Raw genomic sequence first — 18644 nt, forward strand, 5'->3', positions numbered from 1 at the left:
TGGTCACCCTACTTGGGGCAGCCAATGGAAAGGGGCGGCAGGTCCCTCAGTCCCTCTCGGAGTGAAGGACCCACCGCCGAATTGCCGCCGAAGAATTAAGCGGCACGGCTCAGCTGCTGTTGAAGTGCCGCTGATTGGGGCTTTATCTTTTTTTTTTTCCTCCCACTGCTTGGGGCAGCAAAAAAGCTGGAGCATAAGGCCTCAGATATCACATTCAGTCCTTACAAGAAAATCCTATTCTTTCCACAATCATGAAGCACAGAAACTAATATCACTTTATAATCTCTACTCCTTACCCATTTGTTATTCATTTTTTGGGGATGTGGCTGGTTGAATAAAAGACCTGTCTGTAACTCAGTGAAGAAAGTGCAAATCTTACCTGTAGTTTCTTGTATGTACTGGGGTGATCTTAAATTAGTCTCTTGAATCCTAGATGAAGTTTTCTTTTTTATAATTTTTGCAGAAGCGTCCCATCTACATGTTGGATATTATTTACAGTAAAAAAAATTAAATAAGCATCATAAAAAGACTAAAAATAACACATCTCTAGGTTAAGCCAATTTTTACAGAGATGTAACAGCAGCAGCACCAAAATAATAAGACAGATATGATAACCCTGTCATAATTAATAACTGCTTCTTATGGAAAAGTGATTTGCCTGCTGGATGACTGTGCACTTTTTGAAGGACATGATGGATATTTCCTGACATAAGATATATTCCTTAATTGATGGTGAGATTAAGAATTCTCCTAATCAAAATTATAAATTAACAAAAGGGAGCAAAGTAAATTTAGTTACTATTTCTCTTCTGCCATGGCTTCCCTACAGCAGCAGGAGCTCCAGCTCTCATCCCAAGAAGTCTCCTTCCACTGCCTTGGATTTCCAGGGACTTTACTACATCCATTTTCTTTTAAGATAATTAATCCAAGGACAACCTGGAGCTCAGTTTGGTTCTCCAACAAAAAAAAAGAAGAAGGTTGATTCAGGTTGGGTATAGTAGGGCTTTTTGGTAGCCATGTCAGTAGCTTGTCCAGTGCTGTGTTTTTACATTGCTTAGTGTTTACACTGCACTGTTTAATGTTTTCTGATTATTCTCTGGCAGCTCAGGATACTATTTGCCCAGCTCACTCTTGCTCACTCTACGCACTGACAATCCACGCTGGCTGCAGTCATCTGAGCTGCCTAACCAATGCTCGTGCTATCAGCGTGCTTTTGTCTTGCCTATACACCAAACCAACCTAGGCTTCATATTAGAATTTTTGTCCTTCTGATGTACATCCCCCCAAATCTTGTTAGTTCCCAGCCCAAGGAAGTGGTCATTAAGTTGTGATGGGGGACACAGGGCCATTTGATATTCATTTTAGCAAGATTTCCAGCCCAGCATTTCCGCCCAGTGACCATAAATCCATCCTCCTCTGTCAGAGTGCTCCTGACTGGCCAGTACCTGAAGCATTAATCCAAAGGGTTAAAATTATTTATTTAAAAAGCACAAAGTTAATATTTTAATAGCCCATTTTTCTTAAATGCACCTAGCAAGCTACAAAGATGTAAGACTTACTTTTCAAAAGTTGATTTAGCTGCACATAATGAGATTTGTTTTGTTGGGGTATAAACTTTGTTTGTAGATTCTGGTCCAAATCCATGCTGCCTTGGTTTAAATTAAAATGGTTTTTCACATAAAGAAAGACAAATCAAATATTGCCATTAACTGCAATATAATTATGTTCATTCCATTGATACTTGTGAACTTGTGGCTATCCAAGATTTGTACCATCTGCCCTTTGCCCCACTAAAAATCAAAACAAACAAAAAAAGGCTGTGATCTGTACAACGGCCTCAATACATGATGCCATTTTTTCCCTTTCATTTAAATGTATATTGTGATATAAAAACCCAGTGCTGAATTTAGCCCTCACTGGAGGCAAGTCATTAACCTGAATATTTACGTCTTTCTTTATATAGATTATATACAACAGAGATAACTGTATTTCTGTTTATGTATAAGAAATGCTGAATAGCTATTTCAAACTTTGACAGTCAATAAAATGGTTAAAATTGTAAATTATTTTATCCTCACATCTCTGTGGTACAAGACTACCATCCTACAGCATATCAATCTCCGTAAAGAACAATCTTTAGCAACTAGCCCAACTAAGCCACAGAAGACAAATTTTACCTGATTAGTTCCCCATCCATGTTGAGAATATTCCCCTGTTCTTCTACACATACTAAATGTTGTAGTTAATGAAAAAAAATTATATTTTATTTAATGGCATGTGCTGATTAAATGAATTAGTAGTGGAAATCACATTTATTAATTATCAGTTCTCAGATATATCATCAGCTTCCCTGTGTGTTTACAGTAGGGATCTATAATGTTAACCTGTCTTAACTCTTAACCTCCAGGCCGGCCGGCCAGAGCAGCCCCAGCTGGTTTACCATTTAAACAAAATATTTTTAAATCGTTTAAATGGTTAACTTTTTTAATGGTATTTACATTCCTAGTTTACAGCTCACAAACATTTACTGTACCTTTTTAATAACTCTCTCAGAATGACAATGACAACTGATTTAAGCAACTAAATATGCTTCCCAAAAAGAGTTTATGTAGCTTGCTACATTAAAGCACAAAAATATAAAGTTGGGATCACAGAGAAATTCATTTTCAACATTGATTTTTGCATCTTGAATCTTCAAATCCCCAAAACAGCATGTCATTTGAAGTCTCGAAAGTAGATCAATAACATCAATAGTTTCCACAAATAACCAAATCATCATCAGCATGATTAAGTCAGTGAACATATGAAGCTGCCAGCTAACTGAGTGCCAAGTTCATTATTTATCTTCATTTTTATTTCAGAAAATAGAAACTCCAGTAGACACCATTTAACAAATAATGACAGATTGTTCATTGGAAAAAAGTATTTTCTCCAGTTACAAAGTCTGAGGGAATGTTTGTCTAATACCTCCTATTACCTTTCAAAATCCCAAACACTTTTAAAATCCAATTACATTAGCTCACATAGGTGATAAAGCTACTCAGACACTGAATACAACAAAAAAATCCATGGACAGATGGAGTTTAATATCTATTCCTCAACAATATTGATATAGACAGTATGCAACTAAAAACAAGAATTAAACTGAATAAGGCACTCTTGGATTTAAATAATAAAGTATTACTTAGTTTTGAGAAAATGAGAGTAGATGCATGCAAATGGAGAAAATGCAATATGTTGTCTGTACAAACTATATATTGGCATATCTTATATATGATATAACTCCTACATACCTTGGTTCATTAGCCTGACGTTGTCTTTAACTAATGCTTTTGCTTAAGAATCTAGATCAAATTTCCAAAAGTGATTTTGAGTGCCCAACTCGAACCACTTTAAAAGGTGTCTGATATTCAAAGGGCAGGTGCTTAATACTTTCTGAAAAATCAGACTCCTTTAAAGTATCTTAAAGTGGGCATCCAAAAATCACTTTTGCAAATTCATACCATACAAAACATAAGAAGGCCTATACATAACTGATTAGGAATAGGCCTTTCTAGTGAGTGGGAATAAATCAAATGCAATATAGCAGTTAACTCCTATTTTCTCCTTTTAATTAAATATTAAAATAAGTTCTATGCCTGTGATTATTACTACAGGTACTAACCAGTTTACACTGATTGTTCAAGACCATTATAATGTAGTGTTTCTATTAATTTAAGATGACTTTTCCAAAAAATGATTTTGGAAGATTCACCAGATAAAGTCTACATGGAACTGAATGAGAATAGATAAATAGATCGCATCCAGATTGCAGGGAAGATGTTCTCATATCTTTTATACCCATTTTCTAACACAGGAAACAAGCAGCTGTGAACTAACTTTTGAAAATGTACAGGTAATTCTTCCAACTGTGTTAGGTGCTACAGAGTACCCTTAACTGAATAAGAGTTTTCAAACTTCAGTAAAATATGGAGACAGTCTCAACATACTTATACAAACTAGGGGTTACATATTCATATAATAAATACCTCCATTCAATTAACTGCCTGTAATACAGCTCAGGGCTAGAAAAAGAGACAATACCCATTCTTATAATATAATTACTCTTTTACTAGAGATGAATATTCCAAATTTTTTATATTGATTTAGTGATTTATTTAATCTACACATTGTAATGAATTGCAGTTATATTTTACATAATGATTGTTCGGGGGAGCAGGAAAATCACAAATGGAATTTATTCCAATTCCAGCAATGAAAAAAACCTAGTAACTAAAGCAATTTTATAGAGTCTTATGGTAAGAGAAGTATCATAACATCAAGAGCAGTCCATTTAGCAGGAATTTTAAGACCAAGTATTAAAAAGTGGCTTAAAAAAATTGCATCTACAAGCTTTTCCATACCCATGCAAAATTTACCGGTTTATTTCTATTATTTATTATTTTACAATTTCCAGGTAAATTATATTTGTGTGAAAACTGAGAGGTCAAAAGTCCAGCTACCTACCAGATTACACGTGCAAATACAGTTTGCATGCACAAAAATATCTGCAAAAATGCACATATCCAGGAGCAAGAGTTCCCTTTTAACAATGTGACCCATTTAGTCTTTGGAGTTACTCCAAGTTTACATTTGTGTAAATGAGATAAAAAACTGGCACCCCAAGTTGAGTTTTACTGACATGACAGATAAAGCAAGGAAGGATAATTTTTGGAGCAATCTTGGATAATCACCAGGGGCCAAATTTTCAGACAGCCTTTAACAAGAATATTCACATTTTTTCATGCATACCTTTTCATGTGTACAAAACCTATACTCCACATTTACAAACCACTTCTAAAAAAATGTGACCTTAGATCATTTACTGTACTGCGACAACTGCCTTTTGACTGCTTATATGGATGAAGGGATCTTGTCATGATGCATGATCCTGTTCCATTGAAGTTAATGGGATGTTTCTATGGACTTTTATGGGAGCAGTCTAATGGCCATGGTAACTTATTTTGGAAAAATTTTCACAGTTTTCACTTAATCTCATAAGAATCTTAAATATAGTGTCAAGTATCAGAGGGGTAGCCGTGTTAGTCTGAATCTGTAAAAAGCAACAGAGGGTCCTGTGGCACCTTTAAAACTAACAGAAATTTTAATCTTAAATCTGTTAGTCTTAAAGGTGCCACAGGACCCTCTGTTGCTTAAATATAGTGGTTGATATTTTCAAAGCAATTGAGATCATTCAGGGCCTGAACTTGCACTCGTTAAGGCTAATGGCAAAGCTCTTGCTGACTTCAGTGATACAGGATCTGGCCCTTAGATAAATCTTTCATTAATTTTAATCAATATTTCTAATTTTAGTTTATACATGAATTCTATTATTATTTTCAAACCAAAAGATTATGCACAACAGAAAATGTTTTCATAGCTTCTGAAAATTTTATGTAAGTATAATCTACAGCAGTAAAAACATCAAACTGAAAGAAAATAACTATTCAATAACTCAAAATGTAAAGGCCTTAATTTAAACAATATGTACTTCTACAATATCATCAAGATTTAAATTCTATTTTAAATACCGCATCTAAATAACAATGGTGCCAACTGAACCAAAGGTTAAAGTGTTAATCCATGCATTTCCAGCCTTTCAAAATTAATTGGGTGACAAATGATTTCATTATCTAGCTCTAATTGCTTAAAAAGGCATGTAATAGATCAGCTGCAAAACCAAAGAGATCATCTTACCATGGCATTGTTTGAATTGGTTCAATAATCACTTCTTCTAAAAAACAAATGAACAACAGCTGTTTAAAGTTCTGATATACTTAGTACAAATTCTGATTTTCAATTCTAAACTTTCTTTGACTGTGACAGATATTGTAAAATGTTTCAAAGTTGCAATTAAAATTTGAACTGCTAAACAACTCAAAAACTTGCTTACTGGATTTTTTTAAATCAGGGAAAGCTAGCATATAATAAAAACCTTCCAAATACTAAATCATTATTAGGTCACTTACCTTTTGGACCAAACACATGTAATCTGCCATTTTGTCCATTCTTTTGGTCCTAAAATAACAATAATAGTAACATTAAAAATGAAAACCACTGTAATTAATTAAGATACCCATCCTGCATTAATGAGGGTTCTTGCAGTGATGCAAATTCCCACTAACTTCAACAGAATTCCACACCAGGATTCAGAATTGGAGCTTTGAAATTTCTTCACCACACATACGAAAATTTCAAACAGCAGTCACTATTGTTTTTCAATATCAATAGCTAAATAAAGAACAAAAAACATCAATTGCCCATGAAAGAGATGCCGAAGTAAATCCTATAGAAAACTAAGTCTTACCTTTATGGCACCTGTCCTTTCTAAACAGTTCTGCCTAGTAGAAAACACAGACATTTGTATGAACACATACTCCTTGAACACTGGAATTTCAGTTTGTTCAAGTGGACATGTGGTAGCAAAACAAAACAAAATAAAATAAATCTAGAAGGCACCGAATTCTTACACAACTGCAATTACTGCAAACAATTACTTAATCTGGACTCTAAGGTCTGACTCAACAAAAAATACCCAGGCCTTTTCCAGGGTTTGTACAAGTCCTGGATGGTGGCTTTGGCATTAGGGCCCACACTAGAAAGAATTATAACCAGATTTACGATCTGATTCAGCAAAGCACTTAAGCACACGCTGAAGTCCATCCCCTATTCTGTAAATCCCTTATGTTTTTACTATTGAGCTCACTAGGACTTAAGTATGTATTTAAGAGCTTTGCTGAATTGGAATATTAGTAGGTACAAAACACTTTCAGCTGCAATGATATTACTAATATTGTAAGTAAGCTATTTAGTGTAGACAGGGCACAGGCATTTTCAATATGATTTCAGAAAAACTTGTGTCTCCACTGTGAGCCAACTTTCCTCAGTATAGGTTAGCCTTTATCTAAGCTAGGACTTTTTATACTGTGTAGCACCAGTACATCATCACACAGCAATGATGTAACCAGGTTCAGGCATTTTAACTCAGAGTGATTTTTTTTAAAATGTCCAATTTACACCAGTCTTTTCACCATTAGAGATTCATTAAAATAAATTTGCCATGCCCTGCACTCTACGACATAGGCACCAACTTTCCCCAGCACCAGTAGGTGCGCGAGTCCCCCTGCCCTGACTCCACCCTTTCCCTGCCCCTGCCCCGCCCCCATTCCAACCCCTTCCCCAAAGTCCCAACTCCACCCCCTCCCTGCCCCTACTGGACCCCTTCCCCAAATCCCCTCCCTGGCCCTGCCTCTTCCCTGAGCGTGCCACATTCCTCCTGGGAGCTAGGGGGAAAAAGCAGGCATGTGGCGCACTCAGGGGAGGAGGCGGAGTGGAGGCGAGCTGGGCGGGGAGCTGCCGGTGGGTGCAGAGCACCCACCAATTTTTCCCCGGGGGTGCTCCAGGCCCGGAGCACCCATGGAGTCAGCACCTATGCTCTACCACTCCCTTTTCTGGGTCCATCTAGTCACCGTTTTTCTCCATTCCTATTAAAGACATGTGGTTGGACCTACACAAGAAAATTACTCCAGAACTAGCTGGGGAGACATATCTTTGGTCTCTATTAATGGCTAAGAATATTTCTTTAATCTTCTTTACATTTCTAAAACTTATCTAAGAGACAACAGGTGGCAGACAGCTCTTGTTCATTAAACTACTGGGGGGGGGGGGTGCGCGGGAGGGAGGAGGGAGCAAGAAGAGTCAAATAATATTTCTTCTGTCTGGCATCAAGAACAAATATATACAACACTCTACTCCTATGAAAGCTTGCGTGGCATTCTATCGCTGACAAATAGAGGAGATAGCTCACAGATTCAGGAGCAGCCTCTAGAGCCGTGCAACACAGAAAGGTCAGAGAATTATTGTGGCCCAGAAGCAGGGTGGATTTGATTTAAATCAAATTGATTTAAATCATGATTTAAATCACTAGTCAGGAAGACTCAATTTAATCACGGTTTTCTACATAAAAGTGCATTCTTGTTGGTTGTTATAACCTTAACACATATTCACAACTCAGAGATAGATGTAGGTTTCATTTTTAGAAGGTACACACTATACATTTTTAAACAGTGATTTATTTTGAAAACTTTTCAGATTACTTTTACAGCTATATCAGAAAATGAATGATTGTTTGGTTATTTCATTTACCAAAGGTAACTGAAGAGATATTTAGGAAGTCACTGGGAGGTGAACTGTCTCCAGTTCAACAGGTTAATCACTAATATTTGGAGGATTTTCTTGCCATGCTGTATTAGGAGGAGAACATCACCAGACAGACATTTAAATTATTTTATTTAACTAAAACCACCACGTTAAGTATTCTGGATTTTTTTCTTCAACAGCAAACATACAATATTTTAACAAAATAAGCATATGTCTCTCGCTTCTCACATTTATCTCCAGAATTCTTCTCCTTGTCCAGATCTATTCCGCCCCCCACAATTCATTGAACTTTTTGAAACTTTGCACTTTTAGAGAGAGGTAAGGGACTGACTCTGTGTACACAAATTTGCAGAGGGACAATAGAGTTGAGGTGTGTTATTTCTCACCTCTATATATTATTTATTTTAAAACATTTTTGCTGTTAGCAAGCATGTTACCTCTGGAGACACAAATCCACAGTTTGAGAACTGCAAAACTAAGTATCTCTGATGGTATCTTCTAGATTGAGCACTGAGTCCCATTGGGTGGATAGAAAGATTAACCTAAATAATCTATACAGAAGCCTGTGTAACCCCATAAGATTGGGTCCCTAATCCATGAACTATTAGAAGTCATTTACAAAACTTTTCTTAAACATTACATGAATATATTGTCTCATACTATAGAATTAGAATTTATAATCCCTATTCCATGATGAGATATCTTTGAGCTATAATGTATCTTAGTTAAAACTATCTTTAGATAAAATGTTTTTTGAGGAAAAAACCTATCAAAAATAAAAAACAATAATTAAAAAAACCAACATTGCTTTTTATCCATCCTGGCCAGAAGGCACCTTGATAGGGACTTAATCAATATGGGACAGTCTCAAAATGTTTAAAAAAAAATAGAAGAAAAAAGTCTCCTTTGGGTCAGGAACAAGCATGAGTTAACTGAAAAGATGCTTACTGGTAGTTCTGGTTGATAAAAATGTATCACTAGTACAAATCTATAATATTTGAAGTACAATATGTGAATTTAACTTAAGAAAGTACTTGAAAATATGACATTTTACAGTCATATCACAATTATAATAAATGCTATATTTAACCTTTTTTTAATCTTTCACAATGTGCCCTTTTTGTATGAAAATTTTGATTTGACCATTGTGCATGACTCCTCTGGTGCTTGATCAATTTAATGCAATAGAAGAACCTTTAATATATGAAATGATAGTTGAATGTAACACTTTGTATTGTATCATTGCAAATCACAGTAAACAAATAAAACAAACAATGTATTTTATATATACACCTCTACCCTGATATAATGCTGTCCTCGGGAGCCAAAAAATCTTACTGCATTATAGGTGAAACTGCGTTATATCGAACTTGCTTTGATCCGCCGGAGCGCAGCCCCGCCCCCTCTCCCCCCAGAGTGCTGCTTTACCGTGTTATTTCTGAATTCGTGTTATATCGGGGTAGAGGCGTATCATGGTTTTGGGACAAACTTCCAAAACCTAAAGAAGGAAGCTTTTTGGCCCCAAAGATTGCATATTATTATATACTGATCCAATGAAAACTCATTTCACTTACTTTTAAATACATATAAAGGACCAATAAATGGTGGATGTGGGAGGCCATCAGCAGATCGCCTTGACTCTTCCTCCACCACCAGGTCTCCCCAAATTCACCCAACTCACATTCCTTTACAGCTTGCCTCACACAACAGAAAACTTCTGGACATTTTTTGGGGCCAAGACTGTGTCTTTCTTTTCTTACCTTGACATTGTCAAGCAGGCTTCTAGAATAAATCCATCTAAACAGAAAGATGTACATGATGTATTAAGCACAACACAGAACAAACCATGTTTTCTTAAACTGTATATTTTTCTATTCACAATTAGTTCATTATCAAAGTATACAGTTAATGTTGGGCTGTCAAAGTTTCTATATATTTACCAATGTAGATTGCACTTGAGAATTATTAGTGAGCTTATAAGAAAATGGTTTATAAAACCAGACAACAGAAAATGTTTGAAACACTGAATATTTCAAAACACTGAGCTATTAACGGATGGCTAAGATGTCAGTTTATAAATTACATTAGTACTTTTCATTTTAGATATTAATTTTCTTCTTGACATTACCTGGGTGTTCAAAAATCTCTAATACAATGCCATTTTTAAAAATGTTTCTGTATTATCTGTCTTCTTTGCCTTTATATACGGAGGACTTGTAAATGTTACATAGAACAGACTTAATGTTGGTGATGTGAGAGTAACTCTAGAATCTTCTCTTTGTACATTTCCTTTTTGATATCAAACTATTGTAAAATATAATTTAAAAAAAATAAATTACAATTTTCTTAGTTCCATTATAATTCAGTTGGTAGCACTCATCCTTGGACCAGAAGACTGTGGGTCCAAATTTCATACTAGAATTAGGGCTTATAACCAGTGTTGAAAATGCAATTAAGGATACTGTACCTCTGATGAGACATTAAACCGGGTCCATATTGTCTATATCACATGGCTATCCAAGTGGAAGTTAATCACTCACACAGAACTTTTAGAGTCAGGGATAAATCCCATGGTCTTGTCAACATTCTCTTCCTTAGTTATAAAACAGTCTAAGTGTACAGTATACGGTAATATGAATCTTTGTTGAGTGCATAATGGTCACTAATTTTTCTTGTTCTGCATAATGTTATTGTAAAACAATTTGGGTGCATAAAGCCAATTTATATTCAGTTTTTCTGGAAAGTTTAAAGACCAAATCCTGCTACTATATAATCAATGGCAAATTCTCATTGACATCACTCAGAGGAGACCTAAAGTATTTTTCACAAGGAACATTTATTCAGTAGACTAAAGGGGATTTTTAAAATCTTGTGAAGTCCTATTATTCTGTATGGTCTTCCTTCCTTTCTAAAGATTTTAGAACTATTCGTTCATTAACATTCTCCTGTGAATGAATGGAGATCAAATTTAGAAAATAGCCAGGAAGAGAGATATATATATTTGAAATGTGAAATACTGTAGTACTCTACAGTAACATCTACCTAAGCATACTCAATGGAGTCCCTGGTCATCAATAGCATTTGCTCAATGGCTTGCTGTATATTCCAAACACGTTATACCGAACCATTGACTCTATGCTGAAAGGACAGAACATGCATGGTATAGACCATCTAACATTGTATTCAGCAACTGCCAAAAGAGGATATTTTAACAACCTTTTTTCCTTCTGAATAATTATAAATCAGAAATAGGGCCAGTTTTCTTTATAAAAAATTGTATCATTATATAAATAAATACAGACAATTAAAAACCTTTTAGGGTCACTGAACCAAAAAAACTAAAGCAAGATGACTTTGTAAATGTAAGAGGCATGTGCAATTATCTGAATAAATACAGATTGTGAGACAATTAATTTCCAAAGTTTGCATATGGTACATGGAGTTTCAGTTTTATGACACAGCCAGTTGTGCAGTACAGTTTCAAAGGCCCAGATGCAGGAAGGGACTTAGGTGCTACACTGCTCAGCATCGCAACACCTAACTTCTAGGCTTCTAGAAACATCACAAGAACAGCACTGCGATCCACAAAGCCTGAGGTAGGCGCCTAAGCTCCTATACAATGAATGGGGACAGATAGGAGCCTTAGACTGTGATCTACAAAGCCAGCATACTAGGTAAGGAGCCACTGAAGCCAGCCAATGGGCAACATCAACCAGATGTGTGCTAAAACCTGTCCCTATCATGGAGATAGGTGCCTAAGACTTAACTGCCTAAGTACCATCGTGGATCACACACAAATTCATGATCTGAATTTATGTTTTTAGTGTGAGGAGAGGTGTTGAAAAGATTTCCCTTCATTTTTAATTTGGAACTTGGGAACAGGATTGGGAATTTTCATATGTATTTCCATACTAGGTCTCTAAGCTTGTTAGCAGATTCTTACTCCTTGGTCTGTGCAATTTCCTGGAAAGCAGAGATGTGAACTACATAATTCACTGGGTAACACCACTAGGTAGATCCATATCGCTACACTGTTATTAGCTTTGAAAAAGTGTGAATGTGACCACTCCGAAAGACAAGCTGCAAATATGAGGAACGTTTCTTTAAAAAATGAAAAAAAAAAAAAACAAAAAAAAAAACCCTTAAGTTCGAGAAAATAAAAATGGCTGGATGAAAAAAATATGCTTACTTATAATTTTATAAGCAAATAAAATAGCTTACAGTTTTTTTAATTTGAATGTTGGAAATAACAACATAATTCTTCTCTTTTAAAAAAACCTATATTAATTGATAAGTTATAACAAATACCATCTGGTCCAACCACTTCCAGCATTCCAGAGACCTGAAAAAATTGACAGGAAAATAATTCAACTTATCATTAAGAATTTTTTTTTTTATGGGGACAGTAAACAAATTTGTTAGCTGCATCTCAATATTCATCCAACTAGATAATTCTTCAAAATGCTCTTTTAAATGGAATCAGTCTGTTTCTTATAGAAATTAAGCCCCTTTACAAAGGTTACCATTCACATTAACAACTTTTACCTTTGTTTTAATATACAAAAGAGGGAGTGCAGTGAAGTCGGGACTATTCACATGTCAGATTGTATTTTAAACTAAATTAGCTTTCAAGTTATACAAACATATTTTTACATGCTTTTGAAACCAGCAAACCCATATATTTCATTCTCAGTTTTAAAAAGTTTTCTATTAACAAAGGAAAAAATAGCTTCTTTAGACTTGGTATACCAAATTTCTGCCTAGGTGTAGAGGAGATTTTACAGAAAATTTACGAAGTCCTGAAAAATAGGGTTTTATAATGGAAGTGCTGACACAATCTTAACTCTCAACAACATAAACTATGATGATATAATACCAGATACTAACAACAAAATTAGGCCTAACAAGACACTGAAATAAAAATGTCTTGATATCAAGTGGTTTTCACCAAAGAGATATTGAGTAACTATGTGCAGGATTTACAACTGTGCAGGATGCATTCCTGAGATCCTGATTGCTATATGCACATCTGAGATATGAAGGATATTTGCATCAAGTGTCTTGTGCTTAATTCTTGAAAATCCTGTCTATCAAAAAAGGGGAACTTAACTTTTGAAAATAGAACAGCCATGCATGCTACAAAAGCAGATGAAATTTGATCATTTACATTGATAAAGTACCATAAATTATTGGAGTATTACCAAGACTACATTTAAGGTGTGGGGGGAGACTTTAAAGAACAGAAAACAATAAATAATTCATATAATAAAGTATATAGTGCCTTACACAACCAGGAAGATCAAAGTAAAAGACAAATTTTACTCTCGATTAGGACAGCAATTACTAATGCCCATAATGTGCATACATTAGAAGGCAGAATTTGACACCAATTAAGCCACAAATCACTCCTATGAGTAGGAACCTAACAAATTCACAGTCCATTTTGGTCAAATTCTTGGTCATAGGATTTTAAAAATTGCAAATTTTATTATTTCAGCTATTTAAATCTGAAATTTCACAGTGTTGTAACTGTAGTGGTCCTGACCCAAAAAAGGAAGGGTTCCCAAAGTTAGGGTTACCATATCTAATAAACAAAAAAAGAGGACCCTCCACGGGCCCTGGCCCCGCCCATTTCCCCACCCCAGCCCCGTCCCAACTCCGCCCCTTCCCCGCCCTAACTCCGCCCCCTCCTCCCTCCCACTCACAGCCACACGGAAAGGGCTGCCCGAGCGCTACCAGCTTCATGGTTTGCCGGGCAGCCCCCAGACCCTGCGCCCCCGGCGCTTCCCCAGCACAGCTGGAGCCCAGGAGGGGAAGCGCCCAGCCGGGGGCACAGGGTCTGGAGGCTGCCCGGCAAACCGTGAAGCCGGTAGCGCTTGGGCTTCGGGCAGCCCCCTTGCGTCCGGACCCTGCACCCCCAGCCGGGCACTTCCCCTCCAGGGCTCCGGCGGCGCAGGGTCCGGAGGCATGGGGGCTGCCCGAAGCCGGTAGTGCTCGGGCAGTTCGGCTCTTAAACAGAGCCGAAGAGTCAGGGGAGGAGCAGAGCCGCCATTTTCCCAGACATGTTCAGCTTTTTGGCAATCCCCCCCCGACGGGGGTTTGAGTGCCGAAAAGCCGGACATGTCCGGGAAAAAGAGGACGTATGGTAACCCTACCAAAGTTATTGTTGGGAGGGGAGCCGCGCCGCGGGACGGGACGGGGGGGGGGGGAGGGGAGCCGCGCCGCGGGAGGGGACGGGGGACGGGGGGGAGCCGCGCCGTGGGAGGGGACGGGGGGGAGCCGCGCCGTGGGAGGGGACGGGGGGGAGGGACCCGAGCCGCGCCGTGGGACGGGACGGAGGGGGGGAAGGACCCGGGCCGCGCCGCGGGGGGGGACGGAGGGGGGGGAGGGACCCGGGCCGCGCCGCGGGGGGGGACGGAGGGGGGGGGGAGGGGACCCGGGCCGCGCCGCAGGGGGGGACGGAGGGGGGGGGGGGAGACCTGCGCCGCGGAGGGGGGGGGGAGACCCGGGCCGTGGAGGGGGGGGAGACCTGCGCCGCGGAGGGGGGGGGGGGGGAGACCCGCGCCGCTCCGCGGGGACCGGGCCAGGCCAGAGCCCTGCGGAAACGGGCCGCGCCTCCCCGGAGCCCTTCTCGCGCCCCCACCCCCACCCCAGCTTACCTTGTGCTGCTGGCCCGCCCCTGCTTCTTTTCAGACTTTTCAGCAGGGGAGGGGGCGGGGCGTTCAGGGCAGGGGAGGAGGGGCCGGGAAAGTGAGCTGGGGGCGGGGTTGATAGCTGCAGCGCGGGGCCCAATTCAGCCGAATCGGCTGAATCGGCCTAAAGCCGGCCCTGGCAATGATATGGTATTGCCACCCCTTCCTTCTGCGCTGCTACTGGGGGGGTGCTCCGTCAGAGCTGGATGCCCAGCCAACAGCTGCCACTCTGCCCACCCAGCTCTGAAAGCAGCACAGAAATAAGCGTGGCAATACCGTGACACCCTAAAATAACCTTGTAACCCCCCTGCAACTCCTTTTTGGGTCAGGACCCCCAATTTGAGAAACGCCAGTCTCCCCTGTGAAATCTGTGTTGTATAGGGTAAAAGCACACAAAAGACCAGATTTCACGGGGGGGGGGGAGGACCAGATTTCATGGTCCATGATGTGTTTTTCATAACCTATGAGGCTGGGCAATTATATTACACCTGTTAACAGATGAATAAATTGAGTCATAGAGACAAGATCCAGGGGTAGATTTTTAAAGATATTAAGGTGTCTACTGGGTTTTCAAAAGCATCTAAGCAGGTTAGGCACCAAACTCCCCAATTCTCTTACCCTGGTGCCTGCAGTGGAAGAGAGGTGTGTGTGTGGAAGGGAAATCTCTTACCTGGGGGCTGCAGTGGGCAGCCTGGGTGGGGGGAGGGGAAATCTCTTACCTTGGGGGTTGTCGTCCTGGGAGTCCCTGGGCCCCAGACCGCATTACACCTGGAGACAAAAGCAGGGTGTTTAGAAGCAGGGGCCGCACTCCCCAGGCACGGAAAGGCGCCGGGGAAGAAGCAGCGGACCCGCTACCTGTTCATGTCGCAGGCCAAGCTCCTGGCGGGGTGACCGGCCCCCTCCAGCTAGAACCAGAGCGCAGGAGCCAGGCCCGGCTGCCGGAGCGTAGCCATGGCAACAGCGGCGCCAAGGCAAAGAACAGCTAAGAACAGGGCCCAGCCTGCAACGCTCCGGCAGACGGGCCGGTGTTGCTCCGCCCACAGCCTCCCTACTACAGCCGGTGTAGCACAAACAGCTCTCGCTCCCCTTTTGCTACCTTGGGTGTACTGAGCATGCTCACTCGAACTGAGCATGCCCAGTAACCTTCGTGGTAGCCACTGCCCTCTCTCTGCCCTTACTTCTACTTTCGATTTGCTGCCTCCTCTTTGGGGGGGTTAAAAAGGATGAAGGGGGGCAAATCGCAGTGGGGGGGGGCTGTCAGGGTCTGAGCAGGGGGCAGGATTTTACTGGCCTGGGGGGGTTCAAGCTACTGTAGCTAGCGGCAAAAGAGGGGCTGAAGGGCAAAAATGGGTGGTGGGGGGGTGAGAGCCGGGGTTAAGCGGGGGGGGGGGGGAGACACTGCCAGACCCCGTGTGGATACAAAACCCCCGTTTAGGGAGGGGGGACAGTGACCCCATGGGATGAGCCACCCACTGTGCTCGCTAATCTAGGGGTGTGGGGGGGAGGGGGGGCAGAGGCTGTTTTTGTTGTTCTCACAGGACGCTGCATGTCAGCCTCGGAGCAGGGGGCGGGTTCCTGAGACTGGGGTCTTAAAGGCACAGGCCTCCAATTCCTAGCCTGTCAAAGCTTAATCACCGCAGCTCCTCTCTATCCTATACAAGTGTTGCAGGGCCAGGGCCGCCCAGAGGGGGGGGGGGCAAGTGGGGCAATTTTCCGCAGGGGCCCCCACAAATATGTCGGAGGCTTCCCCCGCCTCCGTCTTCCCCCGGTGTCTCAGCGTGCCGCGTCCGGGAGCGGCCCTGGCGCACTGCAGCGCGATGGCTCCAACGCTGTCTGGGGCCGCTCCTGGTCGCAGCACGCTGAGGCTCCAGGAGAGGGGGTAAGCGCCATGGTAAGGGATGGGGCACCCTCCCGACCCCATCCTAACCATCACCATCACCCAGCAACAGCCCATTATGTAATTGCAAATGTATACATACCATTAAAGCATTTAATGTTTTTAAATAATGTATTTAGTGTATTTTCAAATTATTACAAATTAATTTTTGAATGTATGTCACTGGTTATTTTTTACATTTCCAAATACATGTTACTATAGTATTGCAACTTTTTTTATGAAAGGGGCCCCCAGAATTGCTTTGCCGCAGGCCCCTGAATCCTCTGGGCGGCCCTGTACACGGCTACGTTACTGCTCCAGCCAGGAGACTGAATGCGGTGAAATATTGTACAGACGCTCCCTCCCTTCAACTCTGTCTCTCATATTTTGAATATGTAAAAGTGTCTTCTATCAGTTTCTATGCCTATATGAAATCACTGCAGCTCATTTCTCTTATATAACGTGCTGAGTTGCTAACTACCTCCCAGAGCCCACATGTCTGCAACCCCTCCTGTACCCCAATCCCATGCCCCAGGTCAGAGCCTGCACCCCTCACTCAAACTCCCCATAGCCTGCAACCCTCCTGCACCCCAACTCCATCCCAGAGCCTGCACCCCAAAAAGGGCTGGATTAACTTTTTGTGGGCCTGGTGCTAAACATATTTGTGGTCCCCAAGGGGGGAAATGGGGACAGGGGACATGGGGGGCAGAGTCCTCAGAGCGACAGGCTGGCCGGGGGCAATGGGAGATGGGTCATGGCACGGCAGGGACAACCCTGCTCCACCCAGCCCAGTACAATGGCACTGTTTACAAACCGGGAGCTGCCAGATGCACACTGGCCAGCCCGGCCCTGCGCTCCCATCATGCTTCTTCCCCTTCTGGGTGGGCCCATGACCCCAAGGTGATACCAGAGTGGCCCCTTTGGTTGATCTGCTTCCTCCTGGCTAATGTGACAAATTGATCTATTGTACAATTGAGGCGCGCTGTTTCACGTATTTGTGTGTGAGTCCGTGAAAAGGGAGGTAAGCTTTGGGGGTACGGAGCATGCCCCTGAGCCCAAGGTGAGACCAGAGTGGCCCCTTTCATCGATCTGCTTCCTCTTGGCTAATGTGACACAGTGATCTATTAGATGATTGAGGCGTGCTGTTTCACGTTTTTGTGTGTGAGTACGTGAAAAGGGAGGTAAGCTTTGGGGGTACGGAGCATGCCCCTGAGCCCAAGGTGAGACCAGAGTGGCCCCTTTCATTTTTTCCACTGGCTTCCTCCTTCCTTATTTCCAATGACTTGGCTGCTCATGCACCTGTCACTGGTCCATGGGGCTGCGAATCAGGAGGGATGGGGTTTGTGGTCAAAAACACCCATGGTCTGCTTCCTCCTGGCTAATGTGCCAAATTGATCTATTGGACAATTGAGGCGCGCTGTTTCACGTTTTTGTGTGTGAATACGTGAAAAGACCCCCACAAACCCCCATGCCCAGTGCCCTCCCACAGACCACTCCGAACCGCCCCCAGTTCCTTTCACTGCCCAGTGCCCCCTAGCTGTAGACCCCCCACAGCCCTCCCACAACTGCACAGTGCCCTGCCCCTCCCCGCCCAGAGCCCCCTCACAGATTCCCTCACTGCCCAGTGCCCCCCACCGCCCCACTGCCACAAGTGCACAGTGCCCCACCCAGACCCCTGCACACTTCCCAGCGCCCCAACACACATAGATCTCCCCACCCCCCACTGCACAGCACCCCCCCAGACCCACTAGAGACCTACTCTCCAACACCCTAACCCCCAGCCACAATACCCGGCCCTGATGGGAGGTGACTGTGTCTGCCAGGCTGAGCCGGCAGCGCAGCCAGAGCTTGTCCTGGGGCAGAATAACTTCAGCCCC

General features: G+C 41.8%; 1 protein-coding gene across 7 annotated transcripts in view; it reads right to left on the minus strand.

Annotated features, from left to right (window-relative positions):
• Window positions 1-15985, minus strand: part of ERICH2 (glutamate rich 2) — a 40662-nt gene extending 24677 nt beyond the window's left edge. The window contains exons 1-11 of one of the 7 annotated variants that reach the window (XM_054043985.1): window positions 15747-15969; window positions 15611-15659; window positions 12508-12541; window positions 9960-9996; window positions 6347-6380; window positions 6009-6057; window positions 5737-5773; window positions 4029-4064; window positions 2178-2229; window positions 1560-1645; window positions 380-474 (exon numbers count right to left, since the gene is read on the minus strand). In XM_054043985.1, the coding sequence (XP_053899960.1) occupies window positions 380-474; window positions 1560-1645; window positions 2178-2229; window positions 4029-4064; window positions 5737-5773; window positions 6009-6057; window positions 6347-6380; window positions 9960-9996; window positions 12508-12541; window positions 15611-15659; window positions 15747-15754 (517 nt within the window). In that variant the 5' untranslated portion in view covers window positions 15755-15969. Of the gene's footprint in view, window positions 1-379; window positions 475-1555; window positions 1650-2177; window positions 2230-4028; window positions 4065-5736; window positions 5774-6008; window positions 6058-6346; window positions 6381-9959; window positions 9997-10327; window positions 11232-12507; window positions 12542-15610; window positions 15660-15746 lie in introns of those variants that run through there. The other 6 variants (XM_054043987.1, XM_054043986.1, XM_054043990.1 and 3 more) reach the window with 6 other exon arrangements.
• Between the last annotated feature and the right edge of the window lie 2659 nt (window positions 15986-18644).

The sequence above is a fragment of the Malaclemys terrapin genome, chromosome 11, assembly GCF_027887155.1.
Source record: "Malaclemys terrapin pileata isolate rMalTer1 chromosome 11, rMalTer1.hap1, whole genome shotgun sequence".
NCBI lineage: Eukaryota > Metazoa > Chordata > Testudines > Emydidae > Malaclemys > Malaclemys terrapin.